Consider the following 20,719-nt stretch of genomic DNA (forward strand, 5'->3'; position numbering starts at 1 on the left):
TGCATATTTTTTAAGTAATCTCTGCACCCAAAGTGCGGCTCTAACTCACCACCCTTAGCTCAAGAGTCACATGCTCTACTGACTGAGCCAGGCAGGCATCCCACTGCCACTGGATATTTTGTCAAAGAAAACAAAAACATTTTCTCTAGTTTTTTAATAATATTTTTATAATTTTTTAATGTTTATTTTTGAGAGAGAGACAGAGTGTGAGTGGGGAGGGGCAGAGAGAGAGGGAGACATAGAATCAGAGCAGGTTCCAAGCTGTGAGCTGTTAGCTCAAACTCACAAACCATGAGATTGTGAACTGAGCTGAAGTCGGATGCTTAACCAACTAAGCCATCAAGGCACCCCATTTTTAATATTTTTAAAAGCCAGTGTGCTGCTACAGGCACAATTCAAAAGTAGATAAGTAAAAAATAAAAGTAATAATAGGTACTAGAACTACTGAGTTCCAAGTTTACAGCTTTGGCCCTAGCTTAAGTGCGGTTAGAGACCAGGCTATACCGGAACCCATAGCTGAAGTAGATAGCAAACCCAATCAGCATCCAGACACCAAATACCACCCAGGTGGCAGCTGACACCTGCATCATAAGGTAAACATTCATGAAGATGCTCAGTACTGGGAGGAGAGGCAGAGCAGAGACCTTAGAGTGAAGGGAACTGGAGCTCTGAGGCTGTCTCCAGATGACCCCAGTGACCCCAGTGATGAGCACCAGGAGCAGCACAACCACTGAAATCCACACTGGGCCTCCAGAAAGCAGGACTGGCCACTGGGCCAGCACCAGGCACAGAAGAATGAGCAGCATAACAAGCAGTAAGGAGCAAACATAGATAACTCGGCCAGAGAGTGGAGTGGGGGTGGGGCTGCCTGGAAAAAGTAGTCCCTGTAGAGTCAGCCTCCCTGCTGCAGGTCCATTCTCATCCTGCACCTCTGTTTCATTTTCATCATTCTGCATCTCAGGCTGATACCTGATGATGAGAACACAAATAGCAACCATGGAGCGAGATATCATGGACCCAATAAACATGAGGTCCACAACATCAGTGATTCCAAAGAAGAAGGTCATGATTGCTGCAATGATCATAAAGATTAAAAAAAACATTCTGGTGATGATGTTCCTGGTAAGGATCCAGGCAATGACAGGGAACAGGAGGCCATCCTCTACCATCTTGCGTAACAGCTGGTTTATGGGGGAAATAAGTCTAAAGATACTTCCCAAAAAACTACAGAAAAATCCAAACACTAGAATATAGTAGGCAGGAGCCCAGCCAATAAAGAGAAATGCCTCGGGCAAGGTGCTCCCAGGTTGAAGCTGGTAGTAAGGCACCATAAGTGTAAGTGCTAAAGAGACACCAAAATACAGCATGAAGAGGATGAACAGTGAAATAACAATGGTCCTGGGGATGGAACGTTGGGGCTTCTGGGCTTCCTCAACTCTGGTAACAATTTCCTCAAAACCTATAAATGCATAGAAACAGGTAGCTGCTCCACGGAGAATCCCCTCGAAGCCAAAAGGCACAAATCCTCCAGAACCCAGAGGGCCCAAGCTTGAGGTGTCATTGAGTCCAGCCTTTACGTAGTCCTCTTCTGTGAGCTTCCAGTTGTGCAGGTCCCCCTTAACGAAGCCAGCGATGATGACAAAACTGAGAACCAAAATTTTCACCAACATGACCACTTTGGCAAGTGAGGAAGTTGAACCATACTCGAAATCCATGAAAAACCACAGAGCGAACATAAAAATGAAGCTTATATGGTCTTCTCTAAGGTAGTGGGAAACATGCGTTAAGATAAATTCTTGCAGTGTCACACGCAGTGACTCAAAAATTAAGAACAATACCTGGAAATAAATGACTGCATTAGCAACAAGGGAGAGGATGCGGTTCCAGCCAGTGATGAAAGCCCAAAGCTCACCTATAGTGACATGGCTGTAGAGATATGCAGAGCCAGAATGGGGAACCCGGGCAGTAATCTCTGCATAGCACAGCGCAGCCAACATTGAAGATAGGCCAGCAATCAAAACACAAATCACAAAGGATGGTCCTGCTTGATTTCTGACCACCTCACAAGCCAGGACATACACACCTACACCCAGTGTGCGGCCCACACCCAGGGTCACTAAATCCAGAGTGCTCAATCTTCTCCGTGGGTCACTCTCAGCCACCTGTGCCTTCAGCTTACGTCTGCGTACCAGTTTTTGACCAACTCTACGAAATGTCTGACGCAGCATTCTAGCTGGAATTGAAGACTATTCCAGGATCAGAGAGCTGTAGCAAGTCCAGGGTGCAGACTCTGGGATCTCGTTCAGTGAGGCTAAGTTTAGCCAAGTTGAGTTGGGGCTGCCGAGGTCCGTTCCTCAGGCTTCAAAGCTGCTGCTTTGTATTTCATCTGGTATTTGATAGCCCTTCATAATGCCTAAAGAAACAATAAATATTTACCAAACTGAGTTGGTGTTCAACAAACTAAAAAAGCTCACAACCACAGCTCAGAAGTCACCTGTTGCAGCCCGAGCATCACAGAAACTGAAATCAAAGAAAATCATTTTAAAAAATCAACACTGCTTTCCCCCCAGAAAAGCATCACATATCTCCCAAAATTCTCCTTTTTACACACTACATGACAAAATCCCCTTTGGGTTCATCTGATTCATGTAGCTTCATGTACTAATGAAGCTATAGGACACAAAAGGGCACGAAATTCTTGTGCAAAATTTACACATGGGATGTTTCTATGGTGCTTGAGCATAAGTTATGACACATTAATTCATGGACTAGAGGACCTTGTTGCAGTTACAGAACCATTTCTTAAGTATCATCTGAGTTTAAAATACAAATATTGGTCCCAGTGTCTTGAAACTCTTTGACCCGAAATCAGTTCCCAAGGTCAGATGGCCACCTTTCTCCTCATTCTGCATCATCCTTTTAGCTGTACTGATGGCAAAGAATGTGCAGTCCAACCCTTCCCTTTACCCATCTAGGCCCACAAGGGGCAATGTGAGAAGAGAGGAAGAGGGAGAAAGAGGCAGGGCTTTCATAACTACCTGCAAGAACTAGAGAAACCAGGCTGTCTGGTGAGGAAACACTGGAGAAATAGGTGCATACACCAACCAAGTGTCCGTTACTAACGGAGAAGAGCCAGAAAGGCCATTTTGTGAATTCTGACATTCAGTAAACCTCACCCAAAGCAACCAGGCAAAACTTACTGTAATCCACAATTATGAGAGTGTGATGGGTAGGAAGGAAAAAAGTAAGTCACCTAACTCAGTTGCTCACAACCAAAACAATTCCTTCTGTCTCCTCCTTCTCTGGGTTCCAGTAAAGAAGATGACCTCACTTCTGCAGGAACTCTGCTCACTGGTCACACTATGCTCTATAACACCCTGAGCCATCTGTGATGTCAGCTGCTAGGCACCTTGAGACCCTGGCCTGCTCTGTGAGCTTATATTAAAACACTAACTTGAAACTTCCTATTAATTTTCCACTATAGTTATTTTCCACTCGCTCAAACCATGGTCTCAATATGCCAAAGATACTTTCTTTCTTTTTTTTTTAAGATCAATGTTTTATTGTTTTTTTCAATATATGAAATTTATTGTCAAATTGGTTTCCATACAACACCCAGTGCTCATCCCAAAAGGTGCCCTCCTCAATACCCATCACTCACCCTCCCCTCCCTCCCACCCCCCATCAACCCTCAGTTTGTTCTCAGTTTTTAAGAGTCTCTTATGCTTTGGCTCTCTCCCACTCTAACCTCTTTTATTTTTTCCTTCCCCTCCCCCATGGGTTTCTGTTAAGTTTCTCAGGACCCACTTAAGAGTGAAAACATATGGTATCTGTCACCAAAGATATTTTCTTAATGAAGGAACCCTGCATGTGGTTCCTCCTTCCCCCTCCTCCACTGCTGCTATTCAAATGCCTACCTCCTGAGTTGGAACAAGACTTTGGTGAACAATTCACAGCAACTCCCCAGAAATGAGTAGTGGAGAACAGAGAAAACAAAGTCATACAGCCCCCACTCTCCTCACTTCTCAAGCTTTGGTTTTGAGAGAATTTTAGTAAATGTTGTCAGAGGGTTCTGAAGACAGAAAGATCATGTCAGAATTGAACAGTCTTCTGTACAGATTATCAAAAGAAATCCTAATGTTGTGGGTCAAAGCTTCTGTGTACAAATCCATCTAGACTCCTTATTAACCACCCACCAGTGGCAACCAGTTCCAAGGTTATGATTTACTAAGAAGCACACAACATAGAGTCAATACTTAACTCATGGAATCTTTCTACACTGTGAATGTCATTGATGTGCCCTCCCCAACCCAGGCTTCAAACCCTTCAGTGTTTCCACTGCCCCCCCCTCCCCCCGCTAAGTTCATCCTTCAGCATCTGGCCTGTGCTAATTCCTCCAGGCTCATCCCCTGCCCACTCCCTGCTCCAGCTGCATAATTCTACACTTACCCTTTACCTGTCTCTAATGTTCTCTTGTCCCCTGCATTTAGCTAACCCCCACTTCTCTTTCAGTTCCCAGCTCAGAAGTTGCTGCCTCAGGAAGCCTCCCCTGACCCTTATGCTGCTCTTCCTGTGTGTTCTCATAGCACCCAAGCTTCCCCATGTGCCATTTATCCTAATGTATCAGAATTCCAGCTAATCTGTCTGCGTCTTCTATCAAAGTGTTAGTTAGATGCTCAATAAATACGTGTTGAACAAATACACAAACGGACAATAGAATCCTGAGAGAGAACATAATCCAGAATTCCTAGCTAATGGACTTTGAGATACATGCTTTGTAGCCAAACAATATTTATAATCCTGATTTAGGTAAAAATATAAATGGTATTACCTTCCTTGTAGAAGGCAAGGAAAATGAAAGTGTGAAGGAAAAGGAAACTGATGAATCTTGCCTACACATCATTCATGGCTGATGTGTGGCACATCAAGCCACACAGGGTGACAAAGAATTGTCAATTTTTTTTTGAAGGCATCATGCTCAGGCCCTGTAACCTAGGTGGGATATCCTAAGGCAGAGGTTCTCACTTTGGGGGACAGAGAGAGGGATGATGAAAATACTGGGGAATATTTTCATACTTCATATCCAGTCGTTCTGGAGATTCTTATACACTACCCCTATACTTCCCATGGCTGCTCAAAACCACCTCAAATGGCAAGAAATTGTCCTCAATATCAAAGAGAAGAGATTATAAAAGCTTCCTCACAGGAAAGCACCACAGTTTAGCAGATAGGAGTAAGGCTCTGCTGATACATGGTTCAGGTTCAATCAAAACTCAACCTTATACCAGCTACTCCGGACAAATTAGTTACCCTCTTGCTTCTTTGGTTTCAATAGCAGTCAAATGAGGGTAAAAGTTCCTCAAGGGTAATTATGAGGCATAATTGAAATGATACCTATAGAGTAATCAGCACAGTGCCTAGCAAACAATATATAATTAATATGACCGACCTAACGTTTATTATTGAAACCTGATCCAAACTGCCAAACTTTGAAAATCAGTTAGTCTTTATAAATGTCCAGCCCCAAAATCATCCACTAAAATTCAAACTTGTTAGCTCGCCCTCGTGAGACAATGAAAACAGCTTTATTCCATATATTTTGCCTTGAAAGCTAAGTACCCTAATTAAACACCCTCATACATGGTGATAAACACTTGGAGGTCCTAGCCTTACTAGGTTAGTCCAGGCATAAAAAACAAAACAAAACAAAACAAAAAAAAAACAATGCAAGCCTCAAACATCACCCCCATCAGCATCATCATCAATATTTTTCCCTATGGATGTCTCATCTTATTCCTAGAAGGGGCAGTGCTGGGTACTGTAGTGCTAACAGCAATGGACATTATGTCAGAAATTTTGGATTTGAGCCTTGGTCCTTCCACTTCACTATATAAACCAGGGTTATTTGCTTGATCTCTCTAAGCCTCAGGTTTCCTCCACCACAGGAACCTCACTTCATTTCCCTTAGAGGATCCACATAAGAATTTGATGAGAAGATACAAAATATCACCCAACAATGGTGGGAGTGTAACTGGGATCACCATCCTGAAGCACAATCAGTGGAATTAAGAACGCACACACCCTCCCACCCTACCATCTCTCCCTGAGATATGCACCACAAGGAAACTCTCTCTGAGTCCGTAAGGAGGCTTATATGAGCGAGTTCATCACAGGACTATTTCTGAATTTGGAGCTATGCCAGCCTCTGTTACTAGACGAATGTACAGGTAAAATGTGCCATATGTACACAATGAAATATTACATAGCAGTCAGAAACAAAGTCGATTAAAGATAACAACATGGATAGATTTCAGAAACAATGTTAAGTAGCAAAGTAGAAGCAGGATGAGGTATACAACACAATCACATTTACATACATTTATAAAACAGCCACAAAGTGCTGTGTATTTGTCAAGGATACACACATACCTGTTAAAAATGTCATGCCACTCCTCTGATAAAATCTTCCACTGGTTTCTCTTTTCATTCAGAGGAGAAGCCAAAGTCTGGATTTACAATGGCCTACAAAGCCCTACAGTATTTGTCAGTGACCCACCTACTACTCAGCCTCGGTTTCTCCCTCTTCCCACTTATTTTTCTCTAGCCTCCTAACCATTCTGGCCTCTTAACATACCAGGCAAGACCCGACCTCAGGGCCTTTGTACTTGCTGTCCCTATGACCATACCACTTTGAACCCAGTTAGCCCCATGGTTGTTCACTTCACTAAATTTGGTAAAATAGCACATGTGTAGCACAGCCTTCCTTAAGCACCACATATAAAACTACCATCTGCTCCTAACCACCCAGCCATACCTTATGCCCCTGCCCTCATTTTCCTCATAGCACTTGTCACTATTCAAGGTACTATATGTTGTACTTAATTGTCTATTATTTGCCTCACACTAAAAGATGTAATTTCCATGGAAGCAGGGCATTTTTACTGTTTGGCTCTTGGCTATATTCCCCACACTATAACTGTGTATTTATAGAATTAATGAATGTATCCAAATATATAGAGCATGGATTGGAAGACCATTTGTTAAATACACTAAAGCAGGTGCCTCCAGTGAGGAGGGGAAATGAGAATAGAGATCAGGATGAAAGGGTAAATTAAAATGCATTGCATGCAAAGGGGTCTGACAGGAAGCAATGATGCTAACAGTCCATGGCTGAGGGAGGGGTTGACTCCACTCTGCGCACTTCAGATTCGACAAGGAATTGCATGAGATAATGTTGTGGGAGTTAACTTGAAGGGTAACTGGATCCTGTAATTGTCAGGACATGGAGAACACAGAGAAGGAACACCTGCTAGAAAGAGGGTGGAGAACAAGGGAAGATGGGGCACTCCTCCTACCAGTTCCTTCTGAAACCATTTCCCTTTTCCCAATTCCTCTTTCTCCTTCACTCCTTCAACTGTCTCTGGAGACTCCTTACTGGGCACTAAGGATGCTTGTACCACATTTCTCCCTCTGCAGAACAGTCCTCAGCCACCTCCCTCCCAACAGACACAAGAGTTGTTCTTAACAGTTGTTGAGTCACAGAGCCCTCTGAGTTTGGTCGTCTCAAAAAATTCCCTACACTCTCCTGAAGTCCATTCATGGACCCTGAGCAGGAATCCCAGAGGAGGACCATGTGAATGGCAGGGTCGGAGATGGGTAATGGTTTGATCATTTCTGTTTACTTCAACTGTGTTGTGCAGAGTGGTCCTTGTGCTCTTCCCAGTTTTATTGAAGATCAACAGTGGGCTACAGACCAAGTATGAAGATCCCAGAGAAGCATATCAAAGAATAAAACATCTGGGAATTAAAAAGTCATATTTTGTTACTCCAACATAAGCAGGCAGAAGAAAAATGAACAAGCAAGCTTATAGCAGAGAAAGCAAAGCCATGATTAGGAATCCTGAGAGAGCCTACCACAGATCCAGCTTATAACAATACACAAAAATAGCATCCTCAAGCACTATTTTCAGAAATGCCCTTTTTCTGTGCAGTAATCTACAATTATTCTTTTAGATTATTTCCACCATTATTGTGAGTAATGAAGAGCTGACATGGACATAAAGGGTGGGTTTTCCAGAACCTTATGAAATTAAGGACTGCAAAGACAGGGGCAGGGAGACCCTCAGAAATGGGAGAGTAAACATGTGCATCAGGCACTTGCAAGCGTTGCAAAATTACATAGGTTAAGCCCTTCCAAAACTCCAGATGCCTCAGGAAGGACTGTCAGAAGCATCTGAGTAGCTCAGGGCTAGAGAGAAAAAGGGCCCCAGAGGGAAGTCTGAAAATACATTTCTGAGAGTCAAAGAATATTTCTCATAATCTCACTTCCCCCTGGGAAACAACAATGAAAGCTTCTACATCTAGAGGAAAAGTCCAAGGCATATAGATTTTCTCAACAGCTAATAATCTGGATAGAATGGCTAATCAACTACCATTCAAAAATGTTAGAAATACACTTATGTATGTGAATAGGGGGGCAATGTGGAGGGTAGAGAAGGAGATAATAATGGGGTTGTTCCTGCTGGAAAAGGAGGAGATAAACAGAAAATATTTTCACTAAGTTAGTAAATAACTAATTTTTCTTTCAAGGTAACAGGCCATGTTACCATAGGCTCTGTGTGCTCATTCTCTTTCCAGAGAAATCCATGACAACCATTAATTCACTGACCACTCACAACACAGTATGATCACCACCGACCCCCAGCGTAAAGAGACTCCACAGTTGCCTCACCACATACTGCCCATTTCATTTCCTTCTCTGTGGGTCTTTACAGATGTCCTGGGTTATCCTTAAGCTCTCACACATTTATCATAAGAAGGGGACTAAGATATAAGAGAAGGCTGCTTCTCTCCCTTCCTTGAGTAGAAAAATAATAGACTAGAGTGGCAGTGAAAGTCTTATTTCATTCATTCATTCATTTGTTCATTCGATAAACATTCAGCACCTTCTAAATGTCAGTCCTGGTGTTTGATGCTACAAACACAACAGAGAGGAAAAAGACATGTTCCCTGCATACAAGGCACTCATTGTCTTCAACATATTCTTATATACTATTCCTGTCCAAAATGTGTAACCTAAATATTGTGATAAAAATGATCAATCTACAAAACAACTTTGTATAGAAGGTGGAATTTCTATAAAACAATTGGCATGTGCTGTTCAAAACTGTCAATGATGGGAATGACAGGCTAAGGGACTGTTGCACATTAAATGAGAATAAAAAGACATAACAACAAAATACAATGAATGACCCTGGATTGTACCTGGGTCATGGCAAAACACTTCAGTATAAAAAGATAGGTAATTAGTTAACCTAGACTACAGACCATATTTCATACATACATGCACCCATGTTCATACACACATACATTGGATGGAGCAAGCAAATGTGGCAAAATATTAATATCTAGTCAATCCTAGTGAAAAATAAATAAATGGGTGTTTACTATACTGTTCCCACAACTTTCTGCAGGATTGATATTTTTCAAACTAAAAACATAGGAAGAAAAAAAGAATGTCCCAATAGTAAATGTTATGGATTCTCCTTCCCTGAATGCCCTTTATCAACAAGCTTGTCATCACTTTTAGTTGGAACCAAACCCCACCCAGAATGATCTAGCCTCAAATCGGGAACTTTAGATCAGAGGAGTGGTGGGAAGATAGAACTCCTTTGTCTTTGATTTACAACGAAAATTGTCACCAAGCAAAAATGACTGGAAAGACACCACAACCCTGGCTCATGTAAGTACACTTATAAAAACTCCATACTCTTGCTGTCATTTTGTGGGACTAGCACACACTAATAAAACAGGGCCCTAGACTTAAACTCTTAGAGGCATTGGGGGAACATACGTAGAGCCTGAAGGCAGAGAAAAATAGTATCTAGCAAATAGAGGTACCAAGTATATGTGCAAGATTTAGGGATACATGGAGAGAGTGGTGAAAGTGAGCCAGAATTTGTTGAGCTGCAAGCAACACAGAGATGTTATTTCATTTAATCCTCATAACAACCCAATGAAATAAGTATTATTATTCCACTTTACAGACTGGGTAGTGAGACAACTGTCCCAAGCCCATAACCCAGTACCAAGAGGGGCTGGAATTTGAATTTGGTTCTTTGTTATTTCAAAGACTATGTTCTTTCTCCCAAGGAATTCTACATCCACAAAGAGTGAAGACTTGGGGCATGGCTGTTAAAAGAGTATTTGAGCCAGTTCCTATCTTTGTGCCCAGGAAACCCTTGCCAATCTCTTTCCTTTTCTCCTAAATACATACTGATGGGCAGGAGTTAGAGTTCTAGAACCATTAAAAATAAAAGCTCTAAACCATGCCTGATTAAAATCAAACCTAATCTAGGGTCAAAAAATCTCCAGATTATCCTTTTAGATGCCAAGAAAGATTCCAAAGCATCCCTTAGCTATTCCAATAGTTCCCAGATATGATTTTACAGCTAATTGTAATTCCTGCCCATGACTTTAGCCTATCTCCTTTTACTTGGCTTTTAGTGGAAATATAGGACAATAGATTTCCAGATGCCAAATATAAGTAACCTCTTTGAGACTGCTTTCATCATCCAATTCCTTCACCAATCTATTACAAATCTTTTCTAGTCACTGCCTCATTCTTAAGAATAAAAAGAACCACCTTAGGGCAGTTTAGGGAATGCTAGAGAAGAAAGTGAAACCTTGATTTTCATTGTGTAAAGGAAGACAGGCAAAAGGAGGTGCAGACATTTTCTAAAATGGGAGCCCAATGGCAGGAAGATGCTTAAAATCTCCCTGACAACCTATTACTTTCAGGTTTGGCCTTCCCAACCCACAGCCATCATCCATGGCTTCCAGATGGTGCAGACACACACTGTTAGGAAAACTCAGTCAAAAAGGAGAGCACCAGCTAGAACAAAGGAGGGAGATGGGTAGATGGTGTCAGTTTAATGAGAATGGTTTTACAAAACATCTTTTTAATCTCCCTATTTCACCTGGACATTTGCTCCCCAGATTTGGCTGCAAATCAGATGCAGACTTGGAATGGTTGCCAGAGAATGGCAATCTCTTCCTTATCCTTAATGTAGAATAAACAGCACCATAAAAACATCAGCTCACCAGTCACTCCAAACTGCAATTAACCACTTTCCAGAACTAAAATGTCAGGATGATGCTGGTAAAAGGACTTCAGCTATGTCAGAGTGATCATTCTGGTGTGGTTGTTATTGACAACCAGAGAATATAGTAGAATATAAAAATGGGCATTAGTGTTCCCCATTGTGACCCATTACTGTGGCCAGCTCTGAGCTCACAGCATCTGGAGCATTGTTAGTATTTATTAAACATCCATGAAAACAAACACAAAGATCAATGAACATCAGGCATGAATACAGACCTCTTTGTTTTTGGAAATCCTCACTTTTTAAAAAAAGTTATGAAGGAATATGGACTTGAGTTAAGGAATAATGGGTATTCTGAACATGCTATCAGTATAGGAAGATCAACAGAGAAGCAAAGGATTGCCTTTCTTTTTTAGTTTAAAAGGAATAAAACTCCAAATATATCCAGAAACAAGGGACTGACAAAGCAGCCTCTAAGGATCCTGATTTTAATCAGTGAAGCTGCATAAAAATTTGGAACAAATCTAAGAAATTCCAACTGAAATCCCTGGTTTCAGATATTTGGGGATCACCAACCTGGTCCCCAATTCAATTCAGCTGACATGAAGTTATTTAGACACTTAGCACATTTTCCACACTAGACAGGTATCTAGTAGATTCCTAGGGTTTGCAAATACTGCATATCCAGGGACTCCTGCAATACTCCTGGGTCCACCCTCTTCATCCATAAAACTGATAAATCTAAACAATGGGATCCGCTCAGTCTCCCCCAGAATCCCTCAGCAGCCATTAGAGAGTGAATTTCTTGAAGCAAGATAAAGGCCTAAATCACATTCTTCCTGCTCCCTACATAACACCAGATAACCACATTCTGAACAGTCTCTATTCATCCTCCTTCAGGACAATAATAATTTCCTCACGTCTTAAAAAGGCATGTGCATAATCACACACACACATACACACAAAAACACACACTTCCAACCAGACCTGAAGTTTCCTATTCTCTATTAAGTCTAAACTACTAAGATTGTATTTCCTGGTCTTTCTTTGCACTGTTCTTCTACCACTTACTCCTACTGTTAACTTTTATGTGGCTTTTGCTTGAACAGGACAAATATTTCCCCATACATGTACATCTTGCTGCCAATAACATCACCTTCATGCAGACTGTTCCTCTCTGCCTAGAACATGCTCTTTCCAAACCCTGTTCCACAGATCCTCCTTTTGCAAGCTTCTCTGGGCATACCTGAAGATAGATACCTGATCTCTCCAGTATGTTCACCTTGCCCTCTTCTCTCCCCTCATTAATATCAAGTGGCATAACTCACTGACTTAGAACTTTTCACTAGGAAAATACATTTAAGGAAGAGGGTAGGAGTAGTAGGTGGGGAGGTGTTGCTAAGGAGTGGAGCTTCTGCCTGATGACGCTCTCAGCTTGCCTTTCCTTCCGCAGCGGAAGTCTGAGGTAGAAAGAGTTAATTGGCCACAACCAAGGAAGTAACTCAGGATGTACAGCCCGGTTTGGTGACGTCAGAGATCTGACACAACTGAGGCCCAAGTATCTTCTACCACAACAACGTGAAAGTACAGAGGAAGTAACCCACATCAGCCTAGAGACTATACATTATATGTGAGGGTCATTATTCACACCAGTATCATCACTTTGATGTGTAACAACTGAACATATAGACAACACATAATTTTACTACTTTCATTTCTTTATTTGGAAAATAAGCCATGTAATGCTTTGACATTAGGCATCATAACACAAGACTCAAACTGCAACATTTAAGGCCAGCATCCAGAAGGGAGGAGTGGTAACATAGTCAATTCATTGAATGGTGTGTACAACAGGATTTCACTTGTTTCAAGAAGATGGGGAAGTCTCCATGAAATGCCCTTATATTGCAAGCTCCCAGGGGTGGTTGGGTGGCTCAATCAGTTAGGTGTCTGATTTTGGCTCATGTCATGATATCATGGTTCATAATTCAATCCAGGCATCAGGATCTTTGCTGACAGCTCAGGGCCTGGAGCCTGCTTCAGATTCTGTGTCTCCCTCTCTCTCTGACCCTCCCCAATCACACTCTGTCTTTCTCTCTCTGAAAAATAAATAAACATTAAAAAAATTACTACAAGCTCCCAGAGATAATTTTCTGTATTTACTACCATTATTCCTGTATCATTTCTGAATATACAGATAGGTTCTGTATACTTTGGATTGCATCTACCTTGAGAAATTGGATTGTTCCTCAAGTCAAAACCACAAAAATTTCTAAGTATGAAAGTGAGAAAGACTGCATTCAATCTATTAAAGATCAGATTTCAACTAAGCTTAAATGAATACAAAGGCAAATTCCAAATTAGAAATTCAGGCACCGCACTGATTCTTTGTGCAAAAGAACTCAAGCAAAAGCAACGTTTTTCTTACACTGAATCATCACAACCACCACATTACCCCCAAATCATCATCACTCAGTTACACATAGTGCAAGACAGTAGTGGCAAATACAGAATTCCCCTCTCTGGGAACTTACAAGTCAGGCCATTTCATGAATACCTCCCCAAATGCCAAAATAATTAAATATACATCAACTATGAACCAGAACAGGTATTCTTCAATCAGAAATGAAGAGTCAAGGCTAAGGCATTTTAAGACCCAGATAGCTTCCTAGTTGATGGAAGGTAAGAGTAGTGAGGACCTCATGTTCTGTGGTAGCAAGACCAGTGAGTGTCTTCTGTGCACTGTTAGTCAACCTGACTAGGCTGCATGCAAGAGCAGAGAATTGCCCCATCTTGGCATTATGTATAACTGTTTTGCAGTAAGACATCGGTTAAAGTATCTATTCAGCTTGCACATGATCTAATAAATAGAACCTCTTTTAGGCCTTCCTTCCATGTCCCCCACCAAAAAAGACAAAACATAATTCACCACATCTCGAAAGAGTAAGTCCAGTTTGACTAGCTAGAAAGTTCTAGTTAAATATTTGCTACAGATATTTATATGGATCTAGATACTAAGATATAAAAACAACAACAACTCTCCATCTTGGTCTCAGCTTATAAGGAAAAGAAAGAGAATCTATTGCAGTAGTAATAAAAGTGTAACTTCTTGCAAAAATAATATAAAAATGGGGGGGACAAAACATAAATGACTTTTAAATATAGAGAACAAGCAGACGGTTGCTAGATGGTTGTGGAAGGGGGGATGGGCTAAGTGGGTAAGGGGCATTAAGGAATCTACTCCTGAAATCATTGTTGCACTATACGCTAACTAACTTGATTGTAAATTTAAAAATAAATATTTTTTTTAATTAGAAAATTTTAAAAAGTGTAACTTCTCCCCAGGGGAAAGAGAAGAAAGGTCAGATAACTTCTCTCAAAGGTTGGAAAGAAAACTGAAGTAAATAATTTCAGTTTATGATAAAAAAAAATATCCAACATTATCTCCCACAACTCTTCTGAGAACAACCTCGCAAACGGATTACTTACCAGACATCTTCCCACGTATGATCTCACTTTGTACTATATTCTGTTTGTATGTTACTGGAAGAAGCCTTTGTCTCTCTTTATAAAATAAAAACTCCTCATGGTCTCTCAATGAGGCTAGGAACCCTAATTCTGCAGGTAAATACTAATAGGTGCAACCAATACTAGAACTTGAAAGCATGGCAGGCTCCAAACTGTATGCTCATTAGACCAAGAAGAAACACAGCCATGCCTTCCAGCTCATCTACCTACCCTACCACCACCAGCCCTAACCTCTCAAATCCCATCCAAGACTGGCAAAGGCTGACTTCCAAGTCAGTGAAAACCCATCTGGATGCAACCTAACACGCTCCAGACCAACTGTATGTAGATCAAATCCATCCACTCTAATATAGACCAAAATATATGTAGATGTAGACCAACATGTTTTTGCTTTTTTCCCACAATACACATGGAATCCCTGCTATCTACAGACACCACACAAGTATCAATGCACCATTATTTGGGTAAACAAGCAGATAGCCAGAGCTTCTCTAGAGGCTGTATAGACTCCATATAATCTACTATCATTCTGAGATGTTTGTCAATAAGGCACTTTTTCTTAGTTATTCTGGGATAACTGCAGAGAGGACAGAGGTAAATACAATGTTTATCATTCATGATTTGAAACATTTACAACTTTAGTTTCAGTGAGAATCTAGTTTTGAAAATTCTCAACATTTCTATCACACCAAAACAAGATGTTCAACCTGACAAATCAGAAAAGCCTGAGCTTCTGCTCTTAGAGTTCTTCAGAAACTTGAATGGGCTACCAGGAAGAACCATAATTAGATTTTCCAAACAGGAATCAGAAAGACAGATGTGAAAAGCCAGGAAGGGTATGCAATTATGGATTAGAGAGTGATATGATACACTGATGTCAACAGTGAAAATCAATTTCTTCTCTATTTCCTATATGATTCTCCACTAACTTTTTAAATCACTCAATCCTGTCAACACAGGACACTGAATAAAGTCCTCAGTAGAAAGCAGAATGAAATCCATCTACCTGTCTACCTTATTTTCCAAACTACAACTGTAATACAGGATGACCTTTGTCTCCGATGAGCACTGATCCGCAAAAATTTTTTTGAAGAAGTAATGTTAAACAACTTTGTTTTTTTTCCCTCAAATCCTTTCTTTCCTTGTAAGCTGTTTCGGGATATCCATCCAGTTATCCTACTCAACACTATGTCCTGTCTCCACTTTTAGTCTTGCAGTTGTGAGGGATCAGAGTCCATGGCTCCTTCTTCCATGTACTTCCTCCCAATATACGCCCTCAGTAATACACCGCACACCAGGTGGATTAGGGAAGGCCGACTATCTCTCTGGTCATCTTCTTCATATCTTTAAATGTGCCCTTCACTCCTCCATGTAAGTACTTAGCTGTCTCTGTCTCTCTGTCCTCTCTCAACACACTGTGCTTGGTTCATCTCACAACCCTAGGTGGCTGCTCCACACTGTCACCATCTCCCTTGGAAAGTTAATTTGTTTTGCTTTGCTTTGTTGTAGGAAAGACACCAGATCATCTGAATCATATGAAAGTTGTATCATGCCTCAAAGTCCTGACTTCTTATCCAAATATAGAACCATATGCCTTCTCCACCAAGACCCATCTGCCTCACCCCAGCTCAAGAAACATGATCTATAACAAAGAGCATGTACCACCACTTTCACAGGACACTCTTTATCCTTTTTCCTCAGTTCTTTGTAATCTCCACTCTGTTTCATGATTTCTGGGATAATCCAAGAACAAGGACTAGGATAAAATAAAATATATTCCAAAAATCATATTTATGAGTTATACTTGAAATAGACTTGTGAATGAAACTGGCCCTTCCATATGATTTTGCTTAAATTGATGTTAAAATGAATCTGCCTTTGGGAAGCATATAACAATTATCAAATGATAATAGAAAGAAGTTGCATAAGAACTGCTACAGGGCAAGAGAAGGACAACCTAGAAAGAAACATTTGCCACCTATAGTCAATAAAGCAGGTGTCGGGGCACCTGGATAGCTCAGTTGGTTAAGCATCCAACTTCGGCTCAGGTCATGATCTTGCGATCTATGAGTTCAAGCCCCACATCGGGCTCTGTGCTGACTGCTCAGAGCCTGGAGCCTGTTTCAGATTCTGTGTCTCCCTCTCTCTCTGCCCCTCCCCCACTCGTGCTCTCTCTTGGTCTCAAAAATAAATAAAACATTTAAAAAATAAAATAAAGTGTCATGCATGGATAAGTGTTGCCTGTGTTTCTGGTGTTGGGGTACAGCCCACAGTGTACACGGTGGTGGGGAGGGGAGAGAGGGGAGAACAGTTTAAGACTGCAAGGTCCTTTGACATTAAAGAGTTGCAAATGTGTTCAGAGATAACAGCAAACTGCCTCTTGGAGACCCAGGAATCCCAACATATTTCAGCCTTCTCCTCTGAACATTTATCAATCAATAAAATATGCCTATCATGTGCATAAAGTTTATAGATTCCAAGAGAAATAACAGACCCATCAAGTTTCAAGGTTATTTAGCACTCACTCATTTGTAATATACTTGGGACCTCAGAAAGTACCCCTTAAAGTGTTTTAAAAACCACTAGGCAGACACTCCCCAGGGGCACTTGGTAATCTATCCTCCTATAGCCTGACCTGGCCTGTAATCAGTCAACTCCACACTTTTTAAATTAGATAAGAAAGGCAGGGAGGTAACTTCAGCAGCTGTAAAAATAGATATTTAACTCCTAGAGCCCAGAGGAAGAAGAACCTCAATTCTTCTCTGGTGACAGGAGAGCACCTCATCAAACTGGACGTGCTAATCTGCCAACTCAATGCCAAAGTCCCCCCTAAGAATACAGGACACAGAGACTCAGAATCTTCAGTGGAAAGTGTGGCAAAACATGAAAGAGGTAGAAGAGCCAGGTGGAAGAATCTTCATTCAAGGAACATGTCTATACATATTATGTGCTGGATCCTGTGGGAAAGACAAAGATGAATAAAGTAAGCTCTGCACCAGGTCAGAAAGGAGAGGCCAGGAAGGAGGACAGGGCAAAGAGGTGGGAAGCACTCTCCAGATGAAGCACCAAAGAATAACCTTCCCTAACTCATATTTTCTTCAGCAGAGCTAAGAGCCTTTCTGGTTTGGAAGAGAAGAGAGTGTAGGCCTCCCAATCACTCCAACCCCAGCAAATACACCTGCTTTTCCTAAACTCACCAGGCTTCTGGCTGCACACACATACCCCCAAACCAAAATCTAGCTCCGGAGTCATGAAAGACCCTCTGCTCAAACCACACAGGGGTTGGACAGCCAACTGCACTCCAAGCCAGCCCTGTTCTTCCTCTCTGGCTCTGGCTCAGTTTTTGTTTGTTTGTTTGCCACCTCTATAAACAGAAGAAATCATTTAACCATGGGCTATTTCAGCCTCAGAGGAGAAAGACCTGAGAAGAAGATTCAATCCATACCCATGGACAGGGAAGGAAGTTAGCCAAGAAGAGTCAAGGCTTGGAGTGGACCTTAGAGGGGACACTCAAGGGGGCTGGGTCTGTAGGGAGGCAGCACTATCAGGAGGCAAGGGGTACCTGGCAGTAGGGCACATGTGAAGGGTGGTAAAGTGTGAAAGAGGTGGATTAGACAGAATGCTAAATTTGGAGGTGGGAAATGATAGAATTTTGGGGTCCTGCATGTATAAGGAAGTGGACTGAATTATTTTTTTTTCTCTAAAATTCTTTTTAGTGTTTAATATTTATTCTTGAGAAAGACAGAGTGTGAGCGAGGGAGGGACAGAAAGAGAGACACAGAATCTGAAACAGGCTCCAGGCTATTAGCTTTCAGCACAGAACCTGGCATGGGGCTCGAACTCATGAACCATGAGATCATGACCTGAGCTGAAGTCAGACGCTCAACCAGCTGAGCCACCCAGGCTCCCCATGGACTGAATTCTTAAATAAGACTCTTTCAAGATGTGAACTTAGAACTCTTTGGCTCTGTCTCACTTTTTTTTTTTTTTTTTTTTTTTTGCCAAATCTATAAACAGAAGAAATTGTTTACCTGTGGACTGTTTCAGCTTCAGAAGAGAAAGACCTGAGCAGAATATTCAAGGAAAACTCATGAACAGGGAGAGAGGTTGGCTAAACACAGTAAAGAGTTGGAGTGGAGGTTAGAGGGGGCCCTAAAGTGGCTGGGCCTTCAGGGAGGCAGGGCCATCAGGAGACAGGACTATTATGAGCCTGGGGTGTCAGGCAGTATGGCAAAGGGGAAGGGTGGGAAACTCTAAAGGAGGTACATTAGGCAGAATCCTACAGTTGGAGGTGGGCAATGGAAGAATAGAGGGGCCCTCCGTGGGTAAGAAAATGGACTGAGTTCCTAAAGAAGATGTTGAGATGTAAACTTAGAAGCAAACAAACTTCCCAGAGCTCTAGGTATGGAGGAGATCCTGGTTTTCAGGAGGAGAAGGTAGAAAGCCAGTGAAGCCAACCTATGGTGATTGAAGGCCAGTCCCAGATCCAGCTAAAGCATTCACTCAGCAGTCCTTTAAATAAGGGTAGAAGTACCCTCCCCAGCAGCCACCTCTCTCAGAATCTCCTACTAGGTTTCTCTACCACCTCCATCCACTCCCAACGCATCACCCATAATTCCCATCAATCCAGGAGTGAAGCTAAAAGGGAACTGGCTTAAGCTTCACCACAAGGGATTTCCTGAAACAGTCATTCAGAGTTAATAGCATATTCTAACTGAATATGCAATGAGCACTGGGCTAAAAGAAGTAAGGGAAAATATATAGTCCCTATCTAGAGAGCTTCCTTCTCTATACATTTAAAACAGGGCTTCCAAGACCCTGAAACAGTGACCAAAGAACATTTCCCAGAACATTAGTCTTCCAGAGGAGGGAAGACTTCTCAGAGATGGAAAAGGTAGGACCTACTTACAGACCGAGAGCTGAATGCACATGTCATAGACCCAAGAAGGCACGGGTCTCCAGGAAAAAGGGCATGACTGCCTTCTCTTAATAGTGTTGAAATGCCTCTAAACCCTAAATTAGGGTCCTTAAAAACTGAGGGGGAGGTGGAGGGAGGGGAGAGAAGGGTAATGGGATGTCCCTAAAGGGACAGAGTCTATACTGAGTATACTAAGCCAGAGCATTGAAAATGGAGCATAAAGAATTGTTCCAGATGTCAGAAAGAACCTCCAACTGAAGAAATCCAAAAAGTCACATTGACCATGCCCTAACACATCTCCAGGAGTCATGGACCAAAGGCACTATTGAGCACCTCTTATGTTCCAGGTGCTATGCTGGGTGGTGGATGAGGGCCCCGGCCAGGATTACAGAGCCAAAATTCCTAGAACCAAAGGAGATAAGCTTTGCTTGGAAGGATGGTTGTCAGGATAGAACAGTAGGGAAGGAGCACCTGGAGGTTTCAGTTGTGTCTGTTCCAAGAGTCCTAGGCTGTCTTCCCCTGCTTCAAGGTGGGATTTTCCCAGATGTGCATCTGCTTGAGGGAAAGAAGAGTGGGTTCAGGGAGAGATTCAGTCTGTTCTTGTATCAGGTCCCAAGAGCAATCTTTCCCCTTTCTCCCTATGCTATTCACTACCTTCTGGGTAGAAGGTAGGGGATGGGGAAATACCAGGGACCCCAGATAATCAGCAGGTAATGAGAAGAACTTGCCTAGGTGTCCTACTTACCTATCTGCCTTAAGCCAGCAGTAGTGATCAGGCAGCCTGGAGACCCTAGGGCCATGCTTTAGACTTGACCCAGAGCCTGGACCCTGCAGGGCTTATATCCCTGGTCCCACTGAGCCTTGTGAGGCCCCTCAGTGGCCTAGGCCACATTCCCCCATATCCTAGCATGTTGCTGTTCCCCCTTCCTCAGCAGGACCTTCAACACTCCTGGTGGTTGACCTCATGAGTTTACACCCACTACAGGGTCTCCCATAGAACCCCCTGCATGTCAGGACTGAGCTCCAGTCCCTCTTCTTTGCCATGCAAGACTTGGCCAAGTTTATTCCAAGCTGCCCATTGCCCCATCCAAGCCAAAGCCCCCCAAACTGCAGGGTTATCCAGGTGGACTGGCTCTGGCTTCCGAATGCCATTCAGGTGTCTTCCCCA

At 42.1% G+C, this 20,719-nt stretch overlaps 1 protein-coding gene across 1 annotated transcript in view; it reads right to left on the minus strand.

Annotated features, from left to right (window-relative positions):
• Positions 1-248: 248 nt before the first annotated feature.
• Positions 249-20,719, minus strand: part of LOC125169845 (cationic amino acid transporter 3-like) — a 33,866-nt gene continuing 13,395 nt past the window's right edge. Inside the window, exons 2-3 of the mRNA XM_047865635.1 lie at positions 20,023-20,103; positions 249-2,413 (exon numbers count right to left, since the gene is read on the minus strand). Of these exons, the coding sequence (XP_047721591.1) occupies positions 477-2,228 (1,752 nt within the window). The 5' untranslated portion in view covers positions 2,229-2,413; positions 20,023-20,103 and the 3' untranslated portion in view covers positions 249-476. The remainder of the gene's footprint in view (positions 2,414-20,022; positions 20,104-20,719) is intronic.

This window comes from Prionailurus viverrinus, chromosome B4 (genome assembly GCF_022837055.1).
Source record: "Prionailurus viverrinus isolate Anna chromosome B4, UM_Priviv_1.0, whole genome shotgun sequence".
Classification (NCBI taxonomy): domain Eukaryota; kingdom Metazoa; phylum Chordata; class Mammalia; order Carnivora; family Felidae; genus Prionailurus; species Prionailurus viverrinus.